At 61.0% G+C, this 23454-nt stretch overlaps 1 protein-coding gene across 7 annotated transcripts in view; it reads right to left on the bottom strand.

The window, feature by feature from the left end:
• Positions 1-23454, bottom strand: part of ATP2B4 (ATPase plasma membrane Ca2+ transporting 4) — a 54018-nt gene that overhangs the window by 27410 nt on the left and 3154 nt on the right. For 6 of the 7 annotated variants that reach the window (XM_052814642.1, XM_052814635.1, XM_052814639.1 and 3 more), the window contains exon 2: positions 3990-4441. In XM_052814642.1, coding sequence (XP_052670602.1) covers positions 3990-4185 — 196 coding nt within the window. In that variant the 5' untranslated portion in view covers positions 4186-4441. Of the gene's footprint in view, positions 1-3989; positions 4442-21062; positions 21186-23454 lie in introns of those variants that run through there. The other variant, XM_052814636.1, reaches the window with a different exon arrangement.

Genomic DNA, 23454 nt, shown 5'->3' with positions numbered 1-23454 from the left:
GAGCACAGCAGCCTTCACAGCTCTCCCATCACAGGGCATGAGCCAGCAATGGGAGATGGCAATTCACCCCACTGCCTCCCCGGCCATCCCCTGCATTAAAGCTATTAAAAAGGTGATGGGGTCTAAGGTGAGAGCAGCCTCCCCTGCCCAGCACCACCTTAACCGAGCCCCGCACCGAGCCCCCCTGCTCTCCACCTTAAGATGGCCTGTGGGGCTGCTGCCAGCTCCCGAGATGCACCGGGCAGGCGGCTGTAACACCCGGCCCTGGTCACATCCTGGTGCCTGGAGCAGCCTGGCAGCGATGCCCTCCTGGAGGGACCAAGCCCTCCCATTCAGGGGACACCTCGCCGCCAGCTCCGTGTTATTCCAGCCAGGAGGAAGCAGCGGGATGAATCCCATTCCCACCTCCGTGCACCCCCCTTTCTGCTGCGACTACACCCCACGGCTGCAGGGAGGGGACGCGTTGGCAGAGACGCCCAGGCATCCCCACCCAGCCCTGATGAAGCAGCAGGATCCTGGGATCTCCCAGCCCCAATTCCCGCCCAACGTCTCCGGCGGGACGGATGGAAAATCTGGCTAACCCCTGCTGCTTGACTCATGCCGGCGCCAGGGCCGGGGAGGCACGGCGTGTGCCGCAGGCAGGCGTGCCGGGCACACACACGCTCCCACACGAGGACACGGGATGCTGCCACGGGGCACGGGAGGTTGCACACGTGGCTCCTCCAAAGCCCATGTCCCACCTATGGGCATGACCCCAGAGCTGCCCCCCACCTTCCTGGGGTAATTGAGGAAGGGGAGGGGGGGGCTTTCAATTTATCTGGGCTGACACGGGGAGGGTTGCAAAGAGCAGAAGCTGTGGGCACGTACCCCAGGCACGCACCGTGGCTCCGGGCTGCCAGCAAATCCCTTCTGGCTGGGGCCACTGCAGGGCCTGGGGGGGACCAATTAGTGGGGGAGTGGATTAGAAATTTTGGATGGCAGCCACAAGTGACAGCAGGAGAATAAAACCCTGTGCAGTCACCGGTCTCTGATTAGAGGGGAGGAACTGCAGCCCGGGAAAGCTGCTTTTGGTTGGCAAAGCCTTCACGCAAGGAACCCCCAGAGCAGGCTCCTCGCCCCGGCTCGGGAAGGAGGCGGCAGCCCCGGGAGCCACTACCGCCAGCGGGTGAGTCAGGGTGGTGTTTGCTGACACCCGTCACCCAGGGGAGACCGGGAAGGGAGACGGTCTAATTTGGTGACTCACCGAAGCCGCCTGTACTTCGCCGCCGCCACCACCCCACTCCCCTTCCCACCCGACCCGGCTCGGGGACAGGGCTGATGGAGGAGGTGGAAAGCCAGTGCCCAGCAGCAAGCCACCCCATCGCCAAGTGCCTTTAGGAGAAGTCCTAAGGGGTTGGGGTCCACTGACACCTTTTAGGGTAAAAGCCAGAGCAGCAGGTCCCAGCAGACCCCCACCCCAATGCTGGAGACACCCTTGCTGCACAAACACTCGTGTGCAGAGATCCCACCCTACGAGGACAAACCACCCAAACACCCATCGGGGTGAAGGCAGCCCCTGGGGGGGGACCATGGCCACCATCTGCCCCGTCAGGACAGTGCCAGGCTCGATCGAGGACAACCAACGCTGCAGCACGGAGAGAGGCAGCAGCACCGAGGGGCAGGAGCCACACACACCCGGATGGGAGCAAACTGCTCCAGCCACTTCCCACAACTGGCTGCCGTATTTTACAGTGGGGCAGGAGGTCTGGGAGGACTCCCCGGGGCAGGCTCCGCTGTGCCAGCAGCCTCCCCTGGTGACACCCAGGAAGAGTACGCAGCCACGTGCTCCCTGCCCGCATGGGGCAGGAGCTGCACAGCATCCCAGCGGGATAATGAGCGGAGGGATAACGAGCGTGGGGCCGGGTACAAATATCCGCACAGGGCTACCTATTGCAACTCGGAGCTGGGACACGCACCCAGCGCCCACACATGCAACGGTGCCCCGCCTTGCGCCCACGGGTCCAGCGAAGCTCCCGGGCTTTGGCTGGGCACTGCCGGCTTGAGAGGGGTTTGCAGGCAGAGAGGGGCTCGCGGTCAAGTCTGAGTCAGCCCCAGCTCTCTGCAAAAGACTTCCCAGAGGGAAAGAGCCCCACGTTACACGTGCTAAGATGCAGCTGGCATTCCCCAGATTGCACATCTTTCACTAAACCCTGGCTGGGACATCCCACCTGCAAACACAACCCGAGCTCGCCTGCATTGCCCTGTGCTCTCTGGGGTGAGCAGCCACCTGGGCACCCCACTCCTCATTTCCCAGGCTTCACCTGCAGATGCATTGAGGCAAAGGACATGCTCCCGGCTTGCAGCTTCCCCAGCCTGCCGGGGTTTCCCTCGTCGCAGCGGTGTCACACCGTGCATCAGGATCTCGGGTAGCCGCCTGCAGAGATGCAGCCCTGGCACAGCGGGAGCCAAATGCCCTGCTCTGATGGGATCGGACAGAGGTGCTGCAGGCTGCCTTGGGCTTTCGCTCTTTCTAAAAATCTCAACTTTTACGAAATAACCTTTCTTTACTCTCTGGGCTCAACAGGACAGGGTTTGGGACAGGCAAAGCAGCTCACCTCCAGAGTGAGAGGGTGAGGCGGGGATAAGCTGGGGGCAGGAGATACAGCAATGCCAACCAGTGCCTGGAAGCAGCATCCAGGATCGAAGGGCAGCCCTTTGTCTCACCCTCAGCAAGAGCCATCAGGCCAAGGCAGAGCCTTTCAGGTTCGCTTCCCCCCCTCCCCTCTCCTCCCACCCCCAAAGGAGCGCGCTCCCAGTTTGGCAGGGCCAAACACATTGTTTTGCGACCTGGTATTTCCACCGGGACTCCCCCCCTTCTCTAATGACATCCCGATATTGTCTCCCCTTCCCGGTCCCACTCACAGCTGGGAAACACGCTAATCCCCAGTTTACGGCACTAATAATAACCCAAAAGTTTTCAGAGCCGAGGCACAGCCACATCCCCCATCCCACACAGCCACCGCGGGGCCGCATCCTACCAGTGCTATTCCCAGCCCCAGGTAAACCCTCGGTGCTGTCAGCAGGGGGTCTCTCCCCCTTGTACCCCCCTTTTAACCCCAAGGAAGGGGTGCATTGCCATGCAAAGGCACCCGCAGCAACCCCATGCTATCAGCCCCAGCACTTGTCCCTTCTCACTGATAAGGGGGGGCCCCAAAAGACCAGCCCAGACCTTGGGGAGGAGAGGTGACATCCTTCCACCAAAGCCTCCCAGAAGTGACCTGGCACCCACAGGCAAGCGTCACTGCCACCGCCCAGACCTGTGGTGCTGAGAAGCACCCAACCAGGTTTTAAGCTCCCACAGCTGCTCGAGAAGCCCTATAGATTAGGGGGAGACCTGTGTGCATATCTGCATTCCCAGCAGCGATCCCCTTCGGGGGTGTGCTGCCTGTCCCTCGGCCGAGATGCTAACACCCGGCAAACGAGCTCCACACAGCCTGGCCACATCCCCAGGCATGTTCCCCAGCGCTTTCCAACCTTTACACTCTCCTTCACCCACACCCCACGCAGCCCTGCCGTTAGCACTGTAAATTATTAAACAAGAGAAAGGCTGGCACCGGCCTGCGGGGCAGCAGCTGGGGCTGCGGAGAAGAGCCCCCCCGCACCCCTCTTATGCCCTGTCAGCTCCTCACCCCTGCCCGCATCCCGCCTCCGCTCCATCCTCCCACGGGATGCGGGGCTCCGGGCTACGCCTCAGGGGAACCCCCAGGGAAGATGCTTCTCTTTTTCTTTTTCCTCCTTCTCTACCTTAAATGATCATTTTATTAAGATGCAGGGAGCCATATCCCACAAGGCTTGCGATGGATGCCCGGTGCAACGGGACCACGCTTCGAGCTCAGCCACAAGACAGTTATTTGAGCCACCACCTTGAACCTTGCACGGCTCCAGCCCAGAGGCACCGGCCGGACCCGAGCAGGCAGTTCCACCTTGCAGACCACAGGACGGCCGCTTACCTTCAACTGGCGACGTCTTCAACCTCTTGCAGACATTCTGTACGCCACCGTAGGAGTCATTGAGCCGGGCGACCGCCTCGGCACTCCTCAGCTCCATGAGGTTCCTGAGCTCCACCATGGAGCAACCAAAGTCCCCCTCATGGTTGCCTTCAGCAACCGAGTTCCCAGGGTGGTGGTCGGCCACGTTGTTCGTCATCTTGCCGGCGCAGCGGCCCCAACGCCGGCTCGCGGCTCCTGCAGCACCCTCCCTCGAGGGTCCGGCGGGGGGATGCTTGGTGTGACCCCTTCCCTGGGGGCTGCCCGGGTGAAGCGGGTGCCTCTAACCGAGCCCAACTTCTCCAGATAAAGGTGTAAACAGGATGTGCATGTTACCGCGGAGGCGACCTTAGCAACGACCAGCGTGCATCTCCCGCAGAAGGAGGAGGGCTCCCTGGATACCACAGCAACTGGAGCTGCAAAAACAAGGATGGGAAACAAAAATATCAGCATTAGGAGGCCTACTAATAAATGCACGCGCCCCACGGGACAGGCAAGCGGGAGCAACGGTACCGAGGGTGGGAACCTGCCAGAAATAATGTGGTTTGGAGGCACCGGCTTGCTCACCCGGCCCTTGGGGGTCAGCATGATTTGACCAAAACAAAACCTGGATCAGCAGAAGTTGACCTCGGAGGGAGCTCAGACAGGCTCGGCATGAACCAGGGCGTTTCACGGACGTTCGGCCACGCCGCAGGGAAAACCGGCGGCAGCAGCTCCGGCAGCGCGTGGGGCCGGGCAGGAAGGGCGCCCAGGTGGTTCTTCACTCAATCCCCAGCTGCCCGGCCCAGAAAAACTCTCCCATTCAGTTTGGTTTAAAAATACATCTCGGCGGTGGAAAACAGCTGCTTCCTCCTCAGGCTGCCATCCCAGGGCGGGAGCGCCGGCTTACCGCACTGCCAACAGGTAAGCAGAAGCATCACGCCGAGCTAGCCGGCACTGACAGAAAGGGGCTTGCAGCACTCAGAGGACTTTTAATCAGCAGAGAGACTCGGCAGGAACCAGAGAAGCTACTAAAACCTGCATGTTTCTCTAAAATAAAGAGGCTTTTGCATTAATGACCCTCTCAGACCGTGTCTCAGGAAGCCCTCTGTCTTCTGCTTGCAAGCTCTCACGCTGTCCCCTCGAAGGCAGCGAGCGGGCTCTCAGCCTCAGCCCTCAAAGCCCCAAACCGCTGCCAGCCAGGTTACACCCCAGCCCTGCCAGCGAGAGCAGGCGACCCCCAAAACTGCTTCAACCAGCAAGACCCAAGCGCTGCGGCCAGGCAGGGACCACGAGCATCCCACAGTTTCCCCCTTCCCCAGGGGTTTGGGGTCCGGGGTGCCCCGCTGGCATCCCAGGCAGAGAGGACGGGCACTAGGGACGGCTAGGGACACGGAGGGAGCAGGCAGAGCAGCACGGGCCAGAGGAGGAAAGGGCTTTCTCTCACCCAAGGTGCCCTCCGGCTCTGCTCCCAAGCTCAGATGCCAGCAGCGATGCTCCCAGACACCTTTGCAGCACTACAGACGCGAAAAGCCTGCAAGGGAGGCTCTTTATGGAGAGAAAATAGTCTTTCCTAGAGCAATATAAATGAATAACAAAAGGGGAACGGCCACTAAGGCAGCATCAGCACTGAGACAGAAGGCTGGAGGTGGCAGAGCAAGCGGCCAGAGAAGCCAAGCAGCCAGATGAGAACGGGAGGAAGGAGGGAAAATGCCCATCGCTGCTTCCCAGGAGCACACGGGAGGCACCAGCCCTCACAAACCCAACAGACAGGCACCAGACCACCATGGGGCCATCCCAGCACCACCCCACAGCAAATGACCCCAATTCCAGTGCTGGTCATATCAGCTTTGCAACCCCTGGGGCAGCAAGACCCTGAAAAAGCAAACCCCTCCCTGCACACCCAACCCGGGGCCTGGCCCCTGCGAGCAGCTCCCCTCCCTGTCAGCAACACCCAGGGAGGTTCTCGGCATTATCAGGAGGCAACAGGCACCAACAGAACCTCAGGGACATCAGCGATGCTACCACCACCATGGGAGGGTCCTGTCCACCAGCCGCCGGCAGCAAAAGGATGGGGAGCACAGGGACATGCTCCCCCATTGCGGCTCCCGGGGCACCCAAACTTGCACCCTCGGGCCACAGCGTTGCTGGTGCCCCATAAAGCAGAGACTACCAGCACCAGCATCCTTGCCCATGCCCAGGTCGGTCACGCCGTGGCTCCTTGCAGAGCCGAGCTCATCTATCATTTAAAGGCATGAAAGCTGCCGGCAGCGGGAGGTAGGAGACGGCAGGTCCAATTAAGCAGACTCCTCCTGATCAACATACACACGCACAAAAAAAAAGATAATTCCCCCCACCTCAACACACTAATTTTTTCCTCTTTCATAGCAACTAACGTTTTCTGAGGAGAGCTCAGAGATTAAGAGACAGTTAATTAATACTGTAACGGCCTAGTCTGTAATTACCCCTGAAGGAGCCCATGGAGTGCCGATCACCACCAGCCCGTGCCCAGCTGTGAGGCTCCTTCCCTCCAGCAGCGCCGGCCCCGGGGACTCGCTCTGCCGGTCAAGAAGAAAGGAGGGACCGTGGTGGGGGAAGGCTCCCGCCATCTGCTTTGAGCATCCTCCTCCAGCCCAAGTCTGGGGTCAGAGCATCGGCCAGGTCAGAGACCCGTTCCTGGCCCATCTCTGCCCCATCCCGCCGGCACAGGACAGGCTCCCAGCTTCCCAGGCTGGGAAGGATCCGTCCCAGGCAAGGGAAGACCTGCACTCAGGCTTCCCTTAACAGCTAATGCTCTAATGAGTTCCTAATGACTCCAGCAGCATTCAGCAGGCTGTCCCTAACTCTAATAATTCATTTCCAGAGCCCCCAGGCACTGGAGAGGAAGAAGTGCTCCCCAAGGGTCCCCTTGGCAAGAAAACACAGCCCAGCTTGTGGGAGAGCCCAAGCAGGAGCCCAACTGCCCTGCCCTGCGTGGGGACCAGCTGCGTGGGACCCCCTGAGCTGCTGGCAGTGCTGCATCACCTCCCAAATAGCATCCCCGAGCAGGACAAGGGTAGCTGCAGACAAGGAGGAGTTTGGGGGTGGTGGTGGCAAAGGACACGGACCCCCTCGATCCATGGGCCGGGGTGTGAGCCGGGGAAAGGAGTGTGCACGCTCCAGGAAGGAGGGAGCGGCTGGCGAGGAGCAGCAAAGCTGATGCGGTGCTGCAGACAAACCTGCCCAGAATAATAAACGGCTGCATTACACCTCCGTCCTGGCTGGGGAGAGCGGCCGCAGGCCAGCGCAGCCCTCTGCATGTGCCCGCCCCGGGCAGCGGAGTGGCTGCTGGCACAAGGAAAAGGACCCGCTGGCTTTGAAGCATGGGGGAAAGTGGGCTGCTCAGAGAGGGACAAGAAAAAAAATAGTCAGCCGGACATGTCACACGTGACACCTTCAGCCAAGCCATGAGCGGTCTCGCTGCGACACCGGCGGCACGGCCCATGGCACCGGCAGCCCGGCACACACCAGCCTGCGGCTGCTGCCTGAGCAGCTCTTGCTGGACCACCGGGCAAGAGCACGAATCCTCCCTGCTCAGCTCAGCGCGCTCGGACCAGACCCTGGCAGATAGACTTCAGCACCACCCCAGCAGATGACCAGAGATGGAGCAAGCCCTGACCAAGCTCAGGAGGTTTTGTTTTTTTAACCTATGAAGGAGGGGGAAGTCCGTGCCCCAGCTCAGTTCACCCCTGCATCTTGCTCCAGCCTGGACATCTCCCACCATCCAGGGCAGAAAGCACCGAGGAAGAGCAACACCAGTCACCCGCCTGCCCTTCCCAGAGCCACAAACCCCACCGAGCCAGCAGAGCAGCTCAGCCAGGCAGGATCAGGCCCATTGAGCAAACTTCAGGCCATTTGGCTCAAAGTTGATCACCTTCCGCAAGCACCTACCCAGCTGCATCGGTACAGAGGCCACCCACATCCCAGCCCCACACGCTGCCCCTCGCTCGTGGGCTGTCCTGCCCCTTGGGCAGCACCCACCGGGGTTCGTCTCCTCTCCTGCTTCGGAAACGAGGTATTGGAAACACTCGGCTGCTGTAGGTTGCCATGACAAACTCAATGTAAAGCTGTCAGGGATGCTGTTTATGTTGCCAAGCGGGGAGAAAAAAAAACCCCAAACCACCAAAATCCCAAAATTACCCTTCCTGGCCTCAGTTTAAGATATTTCTCTTTGGAAATTAAGAGCTGAGCTCCATCCCCCATTGGCGAGGCTGCGCTGAGCCCCAGAGCACAGCCTCATGGACAGACCGACTCTCCAGACAGACACACGGGCTCCAAAAACCAAAGTAGCCAATAAAACAGAAAAATGGGCTTGAAGCACCTTTCGTTGCCTGGTCGCTGGGAAGTGTCCTGGGCGAGACCGTGCAGCTCTCCCAGCTCTCCCTCCCACTGCACAGACCCCACCACCACTCAGCACTTGCCATCAGCTGCTGGGAGCTGTGGTCCCACATGGGAGCGATGCTTTAATGGGAGAGGGAGCCAGAAAGCTGCTGAACGGCTGCATCTGCCAAGAAAATCACCAGGAGAGACATGTTAAGCGCTGCCACCGGCGGAGGGTGTTTCGGGAGGCGAAGGGACCCCACCGGGCAGCCGTTGTAGCCCCTCGGAGCGGGGAAGGAGCAAGCGTGCAGGGAGACGCTGGAGAGCGCGCAGGGCTCCCTGCACCAGCGTGTCTGTACCGGGACCTTTGCACAACACACCCTGCCCCGTTTCGACAGAGAGGAGAGCCTTGGGCAGACGCTGTTCTTGGCAGGCACGGGGGGGCACGGGGAGGGCACAACTCCCTGCCCCGGTGCCTGACGGTGCTGAGCCGGGTCCATCTCCCACCGTGGAGGCATGACCGAGGCGAAGCGACATGCCCAAGGCAACGTGGAGCAAGAAGCGGTCCCCAGGTCACGGCAACACCGATGCTTGGTGGATTTTGAGCAGCAGAGCCCCCCTCCCCGCCAAGTCCTCCACCTCCCAGCCTGTGCTGCAGCGGAGCCCCCCCCCCCCCCATCTCCCCACGAAGCGGTGGGCTGCAGCACCCCAGCGGCCGGGGATCAGGGCCCCTCCCCTGCACACTCACCAAATCGCAATGTGCAACAACGCAGATGGCAGCGTGCACGCTTGCTTGTTCCCAGCAACACCCATGGCAAGCCTTCCCCGCTTGCTCGCCGGCCGCACGCTTAACCCCTCCCGCACTGGGTGGCCAGGGCACCCCAGGGAGGACACCCAGAGGAGCCACCCAGTGAGCTACCGGGCGTTATCACCTCCTCAGGAGAGATAGGGGTGGAAGGAGATGAAATGGCAACTCACAGTGGCAAACCGCACGCTCCGGAGGGCCAGGGCTGGCCCCCGAGGAGCAGGGGTGCAGCCACAGCCCCTTGGTGCATCCCAGGGAAGATTTTTCACCCTTGGGACCAAGCGCTTCCCCCAGCTCTCACTCGCAGCCAAGAAGGGAGGAGGTGCAGGATCGCAGCCGTTGGAGCGGGCAGCGAAGAAACCTGCGCCTTCCACCCCAACGCCACGGAGAGGGGCCATGCCCCAAGCAGGGAAGGGTAGAAGACACGAGGGGGGTCGAGGCCAGCCCAAAACACCCCAGACAGACCTCTCCAGGCACGAGCTCCACTCACGGCACCCTGCGCTGGCAACCCGTGCGGCGAGGGAGCAGGATCCGTCCCTCTTCCCGCAGTAACGCCGGCGTCCATCTCTCCTTGCTTCTTCCCCTGGGCCCTGGGTGCCAAGACCAGACATCGTCCCCCGCCGGGGCTCCCCTGGGCAGGCACCTGCATCACCCCCGGGACGTTCCCTCCTCGCCGGCGCCTCCGCTTCCTTCGCCGGAGCGCGCTGCTTCGGGGCGGGGACGGTGGCATTTCCCTCCCCGGTGGGGCCACTCCAGCACCCACCAGTGGGAAACCCCCAGCGACACCCACCCCACCCCAGGGTGCTGCACATGGGGACCGGTAAACTCGAGAGCCAAAATCCTGGGATGGGCGAGACCCCAATGACTGCAAGACCCTCTCATTTCCCTCGCAACGGGGAGGGGGAAGAAGCTCCCAGCCTTCATCTTGCAAGAGTGGGGGGACTAAGCGTGCCCCCCCCCCCCAAACCCCGCCAAGGGCATTGCAGCTGGAAAAGGAGCCAGCAAAACGCCCAGGAAGCGCTGGGGCCTCGCACAGCTCCGGCGGAGCTCGGCAGGAGCAACACCGTGCCGGGGAAACCAAGTCACGGCGCAGAAGCGACTTGGTCCACAGCGCAGGGCTGATGCTGCAGCCGGGGAACACCAAATCCAGTGGAAATTTTCTGCAGGGTCAGAAGGAGCTCAGGGCTTCTCCTACGCTCGCCCGCCGGCAGCCCCCGCGGCAGCACCCTGGGAAAGGCAGCATCTTCTCCTCCCGCATCCCCGCGGGGGGAACCGCCGGCTCCGCAGGCGCAGCGGCAGCTCCGCAACGCAGCGAGTTAAAATTCCCGAACTCCCACGCGGTGCCGACTCCTACGCACCTCGCCGTCTGCGAGCTGGGACGCCAGAGGTGACGTGAGGGTGGTGGTGGGGACACACACACACACCAAAAGCACCCGGTTACTGTAGGCAACGTGTAACGCTGTCACGCGTGGTCGCTGGCTCGGAGTGACACACGTTGTCAGCGGCACGGGAAGGAGCTGCTGGCCCGGAGATGTCACGGCCACCAGCCCCAGCTCCCCACCCTCCCCTACCACCGGAGCATGAATCGCACCAGCCCACGGACGGCAGAGCCCGTAGTATTTCTCCCACACACCTCTGCCGAGGCACACGCTTTCCCGCTGACGGGAGCGGGGCGAGCGCTCGCTTGGGTGCCAAGAGCGCAGCTAGCGCGCGTGGCGTGCTCTCCGTGCGCAATGACTGCCAGCACACGCACCGAGGGCTGCCACGTGCAAGGGCACAAGTCAGGGCTCACGTCCCCAAACAAGCTGCCAGCCCCCGGCCGGGTTTGCCCACTCGTCCCCATGCGGGGTGCACAATGCGTGAACACCAGTACCGAAGTGACTGTGGACGGGGAAGAAACCAGAGCACCATCCCACCCCGAGCAGCGTTACAGCATCGCACCATCCTCCTCCTCCTCCTCTCCTGCCTCCCACCAGGCTGTGGGGACCAAAAGGAAGGACAGCAGCTCTGAGCCACGTACCAGGGGCCAAGGTTACAGGGAAAGCACAAGTGAAAGGCAGGCAGAGGCAACCTTCTCCAAAAATGCATCTCTTTTTGCAGGCCAATCCGCAGGGAACACAAACAGCTGCCATCAGCCCACTAATTACAGCTGCCACGGCTCCGTTTTTGCTAATATTTTGCCTCCTGTTAACAAAGGTAGGAAAACTGTTGGGTTTTTTTGGTTTTTTTTTTTTTGCATGCCCAAGGCAGCAATTAGCTATTGCAAAAGGCAGGGAAGAGGCTGGAGGCAAGAGAGCACTGGGCGCTCTGCGGAGGCGTGGAACAAGCGCGGATGCAACGATCCATGACGTGGCTCCCCAAAACCTGCTGCCCCGAGCCCACGGCCAGCCCAGGGCAGCCCCTGGCTCCCGCTGCCTGAGCCCTGGCACAACGCATCCACGTGCAAAAGCCATCGGTGCAGCTGCCGGAGCCTCGGTGCTGGGGGCTCAGGAATCTGCCCGCGCCCCTGGGCTTCCCCATGCCACAGGGTGCAGCAGCCCAGGAATTTCAGGGGGGGGGGGGGTGGGGAAAAAAAAAAAAAAAAAAAAAAAAGAAAAAGGAGGGAGTCTCTAGGCGAGTTGTCAAGGGGAATGTTTCCATCTAAGGCCTTGGTATTTCTCTCCCGGCGCCTGCACTAAATCACCCCAGCTCCTCTCATTATTCTTTTGTGCTTTACAAGGTAGCACAGCCAGTGGAGGAATGCAGAAGTATGCAGAAAGCAAACCCCAGCCTCTTCTGCACCAGCAAATACCTGCAGCCCTCGAGCCTTCAACCTTCGGAGGGGCACAGCATCCCCTCCTGCCACCCCTCCGCCAGCACAGGGCACCTCGCCGAGGCAGCTGGTGCCTGGTGAGCTGGCGCGTTGCAGAGCCCCAGCGTGCCCAGTGCTCTCGGACTGGGGGGCTGCGCTGGACCCTGGCGTGAGGCTTTGTCCTCCCCTTCTCCCTCCCACTTGGCACCGGGAAACGGGTTCCTCCCACCCCAGCCCAGGAGTATGGAAGGCAGCGGGTACCTGCCACCAAGCGATAAGGCATCAGCTGGCACACACTGGACAACTCTTTACTCCAGCTCTTTTTTTTTTTTTTTTTTTTCCCTCCAGATGAATCTGTTTTGCGATGCCCTGGTGGGGAGGTGTCCAGGGCAGACAGCTCCCACCAGGCTGGCCCCCCTGGACCCAATCCCGGGCTTGTCTTTGTGCTCTTTTACAGCCTAGAGGAAACAAGCAAGTCCAAAGCAACGTAGGGAAAGGTTTGGGATTTAGGCGACTTCAAAACTGGGGAGCGGGACTTGATGACAGAAATAAGGCAGCAAACTAGGTCTGGGGCTCTGTCTCAAACTCCTCTTGCAGCACCACCGACCTGGTGGGGCTGCTCCCCAGGATGGACGTCGAGCAACGCTTGCAACCCAGCCCTGCGCTCAGACCGATCCCGATCCTCCCGGTTCACGGCACACCTGAACACCCGCCGGTCTTGGCACGCTGCTACAGAAGGGAGATGACACCCGACGATCCCGTCAGGATGGGCAGCTGGGGGTCCCATCCCCAGGCAGATGCTCCGTCCTGGCACAGCTTCGCCTGGCTCCCACCCAGCACATGGGTGCTGGGACTCTCCCAGCCGGCCCCTGCAGAGCAGAAGTGCTGATGCAGAGTATGGCTGGGAAGAGCCGTCCGCACTGGCCAGGCGGCTGGAGGAGAGGGCACGGGCCACAAGGACAGGATTAAACCCAAGGACTTGCAGAAAGCAAGACGGGGGGGAGCCGAGAGCCCTGCCTCGAGGGACGGCTGCTCTCTGCTCCAGAGACCTTACAAGCGGTTCCCGGGGCAGAGGCACAGCCAGAGGACACTGGCACTTTGGCAGGAGCTCAGGCAGAGGCGAGCCCGACCCAGCTCACCCGCAGCCCTCGCTGCCAGCCCAGCACTGTGCTGCTCGGGGGAGCAAGGGGAGAGGCAGGGATGCTCCAGGCAGCTCAGCCCTGCCCCAGCGCATTCAGCCATCCCCACTGCTCCGGCACCTACAAATGCCCATCGGATAGGGCAGCCCGTGAGCACCGGGTGCAGATGCTGTCCCACAGGAGCAGGACTCAGCTCCCTGCACATCCCTCCACCTTACGCAGATGGGGAAACTGAGGCAGCAACACACCCGAGCACAGCATCAGCCCTCTCCCAGGCCCTGAGCAGGGAGGAGATCCCGGCAGTCCTGTCTCCCACCTTTCTACATCCTATTCAGGAAGCAGAGGAACAGCTTAGCTTAAAATAAAGTAAAAACCAGCAGGCAAGAACCGACCTACAGAGCACAAGGGAGTCTCACAAGCAAAACAACACCCAGAGAACGAGAGAGCTATCAGCCAGGACACACGGGTACAGCCATGATATTTTTAGCAGTATTACACAGGGACAGGGGATTCCTACCCTGAAGATCCCCAGGGGCTTAAAATAGGTCCCGTCACTTCCTCCCAGCAGCGGCTGGGAGAAGCATCTGCTTCGTCTGGAAGCCAGGAGGAGAGGTTGAGTCCTTGGGTCTTGGGGTGCCACAGGGCACCCCGAGACCCAGGGAGGCATCTGGGTGAGCGCAGCACTAACCTTCTCTGCCAGAGCACCGCGATGAGCTGCTTCCTCCTGCCCTGCTCGGTGAAGAGAAAAAGCCCATGCAAAAAACAAAATAGCAGCAATAATAAAAAAAACACCCCTCTCGTTCACAGCAAGGGAAACTGAGGCAGGGGAAGCAGAGCTTGTTTGACACCACGGGGAAGTCAGCGTGCCTTGTGGCATTGCACAGCCCGCCTGGTGAGCAGGGGGGGTCCCCCAAAGCAGGGATGCACAAGAGGGAAACCCCGGCAAGTCCAGCTGCCCCACAGCAGCCCCCAGGAGCGGGCTGGGACAGCAGGAGGAATGACCCAATGCTCAGATCCTGACCCCGAGGCTGGCAGCAGCCCTGGGGACACGGCAAAGGGCTGGCGATAGAAACACCCCTCCTGCCGCTCTCGCCACGTGGATGAGGGAGACGGGATGGGTGCCCCTGGATCCAGGGATCCAGCACCCAGAGCTCCCATGTGTCTCAGCTCCGAGGGCTCCCGTGCAGTCCCACTGCGGATCACATCCCAGACAGACAGCGTGCCAGGCAAAGGGTAACTTCTCCGATCCCGGCTAGCAGGTATCCCTCGTGCCAGACCGCGCCTGTGGCAAATCCATATTTTTCCATTTAAAAGTCCAAGCAGAGAGGGGACTTTCCAGGCAAAGGAGAAGAGTAAGCAACCGGGGGGGGCTGTGAGCCCCCTCCCTGCCCCAAAGGGTTAAAAAATAAAGCCGGCAAAAGTGTGTCTGCGATAGGAAAAACACACGCGCTCCCAGGGAGAGCGCGCCGGCTGCTCGCCGTTTCCCTTCCCGACATGCCCCGCTCCTGGGAAAGTGTAGGCTGTTTTCCATATATAACTGCAAACTGTTCCATGCAGTAAGAAGTCTAATTAAAGGGAGGGAGGGAGAGCGGGAGAGACGCAGAAGACCGAAAGGCAATATTTATACGAGGGAAGAAAGCCTGCATCCCGGGCACCAAATTAGACCCTTGCAGAGCAAAGCCCGTGATATCATCGGGAGATCAAATCTGGGCAGAACAGCAGCTTTGCAGAAGAGGCAAATCAGAGCCTGGAAAATATGTACCAATAAATAAGAGGAGAGAGCCAGATGGGCCAGGAGAGCACGGGGAGGGGCAGAGGAAGGAAAAGCTAATCTGAGCCAGTTGCTGGGATAAGGCAGAGTGCCACGGGAGGGTACACATACACCCCCGGCCCCCCGCAAGCCTCCCGGGGTCCCCACTCCCCGTCCCCCACCACTCTGTGCGTCCTGCGGCTGGAAAACCAGTTATTTAAGTAAATAGCAAGAATCTGCTTGAAAAATAAATGTTAAAGTAAAGCTGCACATGCAGGAACAGGGCTGGGGGACGTGAAATGCCAGGGAGGAGAGCGGCACGCTGGCACAGTGCAGAAGCCAGCTGCCACGGTGGGTGGGGAGAGGCTGCAGGCAAAGGGGCACCCATCCCGGGCACCCACCCCATGCAAGGGGCGACCCACGCAGCACCCAGTCCTCGCCCCACTTAAACACACCAGTCCTGGCTCTCTCCATCCCACATGCGGCTGCATCCCACCAGCCCAATGCTTCAGGGGCACCCCCTTCCCCAGCATCCCCAGCCCGGCCAGGACAGGAGGGGTACAGGGGGAGGCACCCCGGGCTGGACGTGGAAAACACGCACCCGATCTGTTCTTCAAAGCCTCTTTGTTAGAGCTGCACTTCCCACAAGCGCCAGCCACAGCCCCAAGGTAATCCACAGCCAGCTAACATTCCCGGTGTTATTAAGTCCTCTGCCTACACTAGGTGTCAATGCATTTTAAAACCGTTAACATGCTTTAATTAAGTGCCAATATATTTAAAAGTCGCCCTACCTAGGCTGAGCCCTCGCAGAGAGGCTGGCTTACCGCCTGGCCACTGGGTTTGCTGCATCGCTCGGTGCCGACAGCGCCGTCGCAGACATCCTCACGGGCACTGCACGCTCCGCTCCCAACGGTGGCTGGGAACCGACCCCTCCGCACCCCAAAAACGGACCCGACCCGCCGCTATGCCGCTGCCGCCCCGATCCGGCAACGGAGCCCTGGCGTGCTGGGCACCGCCATTCCCAGCACCGCCATTCCCAGCACCGTCCCGGCCCCCATCCCCACCTCCGCGCAGGCACACACCCTTGTGCCCCGGGCGCCCAGCACCGTCCTGACCTGCCATCCTGTTTATGCAGCGTCTCGAACCCCACGCGCTCCCTTCCCCCTGCACTTCGGGCAACGCCCCAGAGGCTCCCAGCTGCACCAGTAACCCAGAGAAACTGGGATATCCCTTTCCTCAAGTGCCAGCGTGAAGCCGCTGGCGAGGCTCCCACCTCCTGCATCCTTCCAGGTGGGATGCTGCCCTCCAGCCCCTCCGGCGCTGACCCACACCCCAGGCTTTGCCACCGCACACATCCTTTGTGCCCATAAATCGCACCTCACCGTGCTGGGGGAGGCCAGCCTGCAGTTCATCCCAACCCCCAGAAAACCTGCTGTTGAATCTGCAACGAGTCCTAAGCTTGTGTTGAGCTCTACTTCAAGCAGAGACACTCGCTGCAGAGCCGGGACAAGATGCAACGGGGACAAGGACACCCCGCTGCGTGGCGGGGGGGGCTCCCACCGCCCAGCACCCCAACCCCACCGAGCGATGTCCCTGCTAATGCAGAGCCAGCCCCGAAGCCCTGCAGCCTCTGCCCAGCCTCCAAGCAAGAGGAACAAACCAGCCCCGCATGGCACAGCCGAGCCCAGCACGGCCCCGGGGTCACCCGAGGTGACTGCCGGACACCAGCCACTTTGTACTGGCTGGACCTGGAGGCACAGGAGCCCCGGGAGGGTTTATAACAGTCCCTGCCTATCACCAGCATTTATACAGGTGGGTATCTAAGCACCAGCGCTAATCTGGGGATAATAGCAGCTTTAGCAGCGATAGGGCAGAGATTACTGCCGCAATCCGGGTGTTAGGGGCGTTTCGTTGGCAGTAAGCAGCGCAGCAGGCAGGCAGACAGAGCAAGGCGGAGAGGGGAATAAAGCGAGCGGCCAGCATCGCGACCCGGCTCCTGGCAGCTCCCCAGTGACACCCGAGCCCAGCACCGGGCTGGTACTGGGGTACGGGAGGCAGATGTGCTAGCCCATGGCTGGGGGATGCGCTGCCTGCGGTGAGCCTGCCTGCCATCCAGCTGGAAAAATGCAAAACCCACCTAGTGCCTGGGGTTTTGCATGGACAGGATTCCTCCTCCTCTTCCTCCTGCCCCAGGCACCCTACCCAGGATCGCGGCATGCTGTAATCCCCCCTGCTCCCAAAGCTCTGGCTCCTCTTCTCTGTCCCCACATTTTCCTGGCTGCCCCGTGCATACGGGGTAGCTGCCCGCAGTAGCGGGGTCCTTCATCATCCTCTCCATCAGCCTTCTGCACCATTCTCTGACCCCAGGCAGGGTCAGGGCAGGCGTTTTTGCTCTCTACATAACAAGGACAGTGGGAATGCAAAAAGCAAGTCTCACTGCCAGTGGAGCCTGCTTGGTTTGGGGTCCCCCAGCACCATTCAGGGACCCCCAGCACCACCTGGGCTTGTTCTGCCCAGGGAGCACCCTGCTCCCACGCAGCCCCTCGAGGGGAGGCAGCCAGACAGGGTCCTGGAGCGAGGAGGCTGAGATTTGGGGAAGCCTCTCCCCTCCCTGCCTGCTTTTCTGGGTCCCTTCTTGGTGATGCTTTGCCCAAACCGATCACCTTGAGCGGGGATGGAGCACGGTGAGGTCTCAGAGGCTGAGAAACAGCAAGGCCAGTCTGCACAGGCAGCTGCGTCCGGGGGAGCAAGAGGAGGAAGGGAGGATCCCTCATTGTTCTTTCCAAAGGGAAAAGGGACAGTCCCCTGAATGGAAGTGCCAGGCAGGGCAGGAAACACCTCCAGCCTCCTCACTCCAGGCTGCATCTGCCCGTGGAGAGCAGAGGACACCTGCATGCAGCGCAAGTGCCCCCCATGCTGCAGAAGCATGATCCACAACATCTTGCAAGGATTTGATGCATTTCACGTTCAACTGCAGGAGCGAGAAGATCCCCCGGCTGCTGCCCTGCAGAGAAACACCCAGATGCTGTGCAGAAGGGAAGAGAAAGGAGGAAGAAGGGCCATTCCTGCACCGAGACCCGGGTAAAGGCGGTGGGGGATGCCCAAGCTGGTGCTCAGCGAGGTGAGACCAGGCGCACAGAAGATAAGCCTGTCCGCAGATAGCAGGCACGGATGGGAAGAGATGGAAATAGCGGGAAAACAACGCCAAGAAGGGAAGCAACGAATGGAAAGAGATGAAAGGCAGCGGGTCAGGAGTTAGCACAACAGAATTTAGCAGCGGATACGGAGCCGGAGCACGATGTGGAAGGATTTTGGCTCACCACGGCTGCACCCAGGGGACCAGCTGCACCCAGCCCTCGAGCATGTGCTGGGTACCAAGGCAGCCGCCTCTCCATCACCCCCGGATGAGCCTCCCCCAAAAGAGGCACCTACAGAGCAACGTCTCAGCACCCCGACCCACGGCTCCAGCCTCCTTCCCCAGCAGGCAAAGCAGCCGTCTCCTTCGGGAGCCGCAATCGGCTGCATTTGGCACCCAGCACACGCCGAGTAATTCAAGCTGCCCCTGGGAAGAGCAGCCCGCGGATTTAATACTCCGCAGAGCAGACAGGCGTTTGCAAGGCCGGCTCCCGGGGGCACAGCGTATCCCCGGGGATGCTGAAGCAGGTAGCGGGATGAGCTTATACAGCTGTTTTTTTTCCCCCATGGGGAGGTGAGCAGGTCTTGGCTGCTTGCTTTCTCCTTCCCCCAGGAAATCTCCTGCTCGTTTGGGAAACACCCCCCGGTGCCCTGCAGTTCTCCGGGGAGGAAACACTGCCCAAACACAATCTGTTTTGGTCCTTCCCTTCGTTTTTGGACAGTCCACTTGGGGTCAGATTTAAGAGCAATTCGTCACTTGGGAAATAACACCACTTCAGGCCTCCTCCCTCAAATAAACCTCAAAAGACATCATTTAGGTGAGCTTAATTTGGACAACTAAAAATAGCCAGCACTAGTCACACTGGAAAATGCAGGCTGCAGAGCTTCACGCTTTCACAGCTCGAGCCAGGACACGGGGCTTTCTGGCTATGGGTCCCCCCGGCTCTGCAGATGTGCCCCTGGGTGAGAAGCACAGCCCCGCTCCCACGGGGGAATGGGGTGGGCACAGCGGGACCCACCGGGGACCCATCCCTGGGGCCACCAGCACCCTGCACAGCTGTTCCAATGAAAGTTTTGGGTCCCCACACTTTCCCAAGCAGGATGCGGTGACTCACAGCCACGTCTACACCAGGACACCCAGGAAAGATCAGTCGCGCTTTCAGCTTCTCCGCAGCTAAGCCAAGTTTCTGGTCCCGGCTCCCTGCAGCTGATTCACCCCCGCTTCCCCCAGCGTCCCCAGGCAAACGCAGTCAGGCCTCTCTGCCAGATCTGCCCGCACACGGGATAAATCCCCTGCACTGAGTAATGCGTAGAGGCGGGTTGTTATTACAGCTTTCCTCCTGTTCTGTAGCAGTGGGGCTGTCACAAGCGATGCGACCCTCGCAAGGCACAATCCAAGCCTTGCTACAGCCTGGCAGCCCATCCCACCGGCAGCTCGGGCTCCTCCACCACCAGCCTGGCATTACCGCCTGCCGGCATCACCAAACGGCCTCTGGCAGAGCCACAAATCCAGCCTGCCCTCATTTCCCTGCAATCCCCCCTCCTTGCACCAATCTCTCCCTGCTCCGGAGGCAAGAATAATATTTAACTCAGGTTCACACTGGAGCACGAGCTCCCTCCCAGCCTGGGTCACCCCCAGGCTGTCTCCATCACAGAGGCCATGCTCGATCCGTGCTCCCACCACAGCCACGTGCCCACGGGAGAGCCCAGCGCCGGCAGAAAGCCCCTCTGGAGCGGGTGGTGCTGGGCTGGGAACCCCGGGGAAGCTCGGCACCGCGCGCTGCCGGCTGCCAGCTGCAGCGATATGTCACGGCACGGTTTTGTATGCAGCCGGCGCCGAGGCGGCTTTCCCGGCACACGGGACCGGCAGGCAGGCTGTACAGGTGCCACGCTGATCTGGGAGCCTCACGCAGCAAACGAGACACCCTGCCCTGGATTTCGTGGCCAGCAGATCACGCCTGGAGCTGTCCTCCTCTCCTGGAGTCCAGCCCGGCTCAGCCTGCAAAGCCAACGATAAGGTCGGGGCTTCAGCCCCTGCAGAAAAGAGACGAGACAGCAAGACGCTCGAGGACCAAGCCATCTTCTCGCTCGCCCTCGTGTCCCTTCGCTGCCTGCAGCAGCCACAGCCTGCGAGACAGCCACGAGCAAGAAAGCAGCCTTCCCGTCTCCAGTTAAAAAGCATCCATGCAGCCTGAGATCCGCCTGCAGCAGCCGAGTGCTCGAGCAACCCGGGGTTACTTTTAAGTGGTTGGTGAGAAGGTGGGAAGAGAGAGATGAAGAGCAGGAGCACCTCGATGCCGTGCCACTAAGCCTCTGGGAGGGCCGAAGCAGAGAGAGACGAAGTATCAGCATTCCCGAGCAGGAACAAAGGGTGAGAAGAGAAAAGCCGAGGGCATGCCACGGGGCTGGCTGGGGCGATCGGCACCTCCTGGGCAAGCGAGGGGTGGAGAAGGGACAGTAAAGCTCTAGCTGTCGCAGCAGGGTCCTTAATTAGCATCTTGGGAAACCGTGCTGAAAATCAGACACCTTCTGTCCGAAATCCGAGCCCAGACCTGAAAATCTGATCACTGGATCCGATGCTCAAAGAGCAAAGGTCACATCAAGTCCCAGGCAGGCCCTGGAACCGCGGTGCAGGGCTGAGCTCCCTCACGGTCCCCTGCAGCCCAGCTTCACCCCCTGCCCCCCCCAGCCCCCCCGGTGGGAGCAGAGGCAGCACGGCGAGGGCCAGTGGCTTATTTTTAGCCTGGGGAAGGCAGGAGCCTGTGAGCAGCCCTCTCGGCTCTCGCCCTTGGCACGGGGCTCGCTGCTTTTACCGCTGCCACTGCTGAAGCGAGTGCCTCGGGCCTCAGCCCACCCCGCTGCCCCCCAGGCTCTGCAGTGCTGGGATTCAGCCCCCCCCCCGGCTGGCATCACCAACCAGCCCAATCCCTCCCCCGGCACAAATCCCTTCTCTGCCCGGGGAGGAGGAAGATGATGCTGGGATCAGCCCAAGAGCCGGCGGCTGTCGCGGCCCCGCGGCAGACGGATCCAGCTTATTTATGGCTCCTTAACGGACCGCGGCGAGTTAGGCAGGGCTGACCTTTCTGCGCCCGAGACAAAGAGGAGATGTCAGCAGCCGCGGCGGTGGAGGAGTCACAGGATCGGCACAGAGCCCTCCTCTGCCAGCTGGGACGGAGCAGGAGACCAGACCTGTGCAGGGGTCTCGGGAGCGGGGAGCCAGCTGGGATCACGGGAAGCGAAGCTCGCTGGGATCCCAGCCTGGGAAAAGGAGGGATCGGATTCCTCCCTCCCCGTCTCTGCTGGACAAACTCTTCCGGGTAGGGACTCCTACGCGCTGTACTCTGCCCAGGCACACCAGCAGCTCGCTGCTCCCCTCAAACCCCCGCTGCTTTAGCAAGGGGAAAATATAGGGATACTGCATAAAATAAAAAAAAAAAAAAAGGGGGGATGGAGACTTGTCCCCGGCACCCCAGCGGCCGCAGCAGCGCTCGGCTCCTTTGGCTGTCGGTGCCTCGGCTCAGCCCAGCTGCCGACTCATCCCTGCCATGGAAGCGTAGAAGCTAAAGTTTCCCCGTCAGCATAAAACACAGACAACTGGCCAAACCTTCGACTTGGCTTCTGCCACCCTGGCGAGGAGTCCCCACAACGGGGACCCGCCACGTCCCAGCTCGGGTGCCCGCAATGGGCGGTGGGGTGCAGGGGACTGGTGTGTCCCCATGGGCTCACCACGGACCCTTGTGCTGCGGGAAGGGAAGGGCTGGCTGAGACAAGCTCTCCTGAGCCAGCCTCTGGCACTGTCCGACGGGATGATCCTTCCCATGCCCCTTCCCTTGCTCCGAAGCAAGTTAGCCGCAGGATTTTTGGCAGCTGCACGGTGCCCCCTCCCCAGCCTGGCCCCTCCCGGTCCGTACGGCGTTTAGGACTGGATGCCACGATGCAGAAGCACAGATGTCGCATAGAGCCAGCCCAGGAGCACTCGGCATCCCCCCTCACGCCTGCGCCGGGGTCCCCACGTCCCTCTCCATCTGCCAGGGCAGCGGCGGCCCGTCCACACTTGCGAGAGCGGGGCCAGCTTTGCTGCCGAGGCAGTGCGGGCAGAGGGATGCTCCTGGCCAGGACTCCCACAGCCCCAATTCCCCCCAGGGTCATGTCCCTGGGCATCAGCTTCCCACGTTTAAATCCAAGACCCCTCCCAGAAGCTCACAAATGCAGGAGGACACCAAACTCATCTGTTACTCAGAGAGAGCTCTCCCAGGATCTAAGTTGCTTAATTAGTGCTTTAAAAGAGTCACCATCCAGGTGGGTGACACACCAGCGGGTTGTCATGTGCTCTGCACATCTCAAGCATTTGCTTTCTTCCTTTCTCTATCCAGGGTTAGCTTGCCTTTTTTTTTTCCCTCCCTTTCCTTTTTCTAATGAATTAATAGAGGGGCAGGTTTTATAAGTCCATGGAAACTCTATTATCCCTCTGCATTAAAGCCAAAAGCAACCAATTAAAACATCAAAGTCAGATGTTTCATTAGTTCGGCCTCAGAAAGCGCTGCCAGGAGGTGGCAGGGAACGTGGCTCCCACGGTCAGCTGCACCGAGGGACCCCAAGGCCGGACCCACACCCTGAAACACGGTCCCTGTCCCAGTGTCACTGGGAAGCCCATGGGGAGCTCTGGGCTGGCCACAGCTGGGCAGAGAGGGGCAGGGTGCTGTCACCCACCTGTGCCTCTCCTCCAGCCGGTCACTGCTCCTTGCAAGAGGCCTTTGCATACACTGATTTTGAGAGGTGGGAGCCTGGGGAGGTGTGCACCACCCTCTCCCCATCAAAGCTGCTTCCCCCAGGAGCATCCCAGCACCGCGGGATGGGTCCCTATTCCGTCCCGGGCACAGCACGAGGATGAGAGAGACAGGTTCAAATTCCCAGCTCGCCCAGACTCATTTATTTCCTCTTTCACGCACCGGTTCTCCACTTGTGTGATAGAAAGGACATCGCTGCCTCCATCCATCCCAACCAGGAGGGCTCCAGGCAGCCAGCAGCCATCGGCCAGCGTCCCTCACCCTACCTAGATCCGCTCCCAGAAATCCCCAGCGAGACAGAGGAGTTGGGGGAACACCAGAGGAGGTGGCACCACTTTGCGCCGCAGCGGCCACCTCCTCGCCTAAGGATCTGCATCCCGTTGGCACGGTCACGCCGAGCATCGCCGCATCCCTCCCCGGGCTCCCGCTCCTCAAGCCCGGTCCCTGCCGCAACGAGCGCGTCTCCGGCACAGCGGCACCCGGAGCAAAGCGGGGTCCCCGCACCACGGCTCGCTGGGGGTTTAATCCAGGTTTTCCTCCGGTTCCCAGAGAGCAGCGGTGATTTGCCAAGCGCACTGCGGCCTTCCTCGGCGGGGAGGGGCCCTGGGTGAGGAGGAAGCCGGAGCAGGAGCCAGCCCTTCCCTGGGCTCTGCCGTTGGGGAGCAGCGGACACGGGGAGCGGCA

This window comes from Harpia harpyja, chromosome 19 (assembly GCF_026419915.1).
Source record: "Harpia harpyja isolate bHarHar1 chromosome 19, bHarHar1 primary haplotype, whole genome shotgun sequence".
Classification (NCBI taxonomy): Eukaryota; Metazoa; Chordata; class Aves; order Accipitriformes; family Accipitridae; genus Harpia; species Harpia harpyja.
Note: the sequence above shows the minus strand (reverse complement) of the source record. Positions and strands in the feature narration are given on the sequence as shown.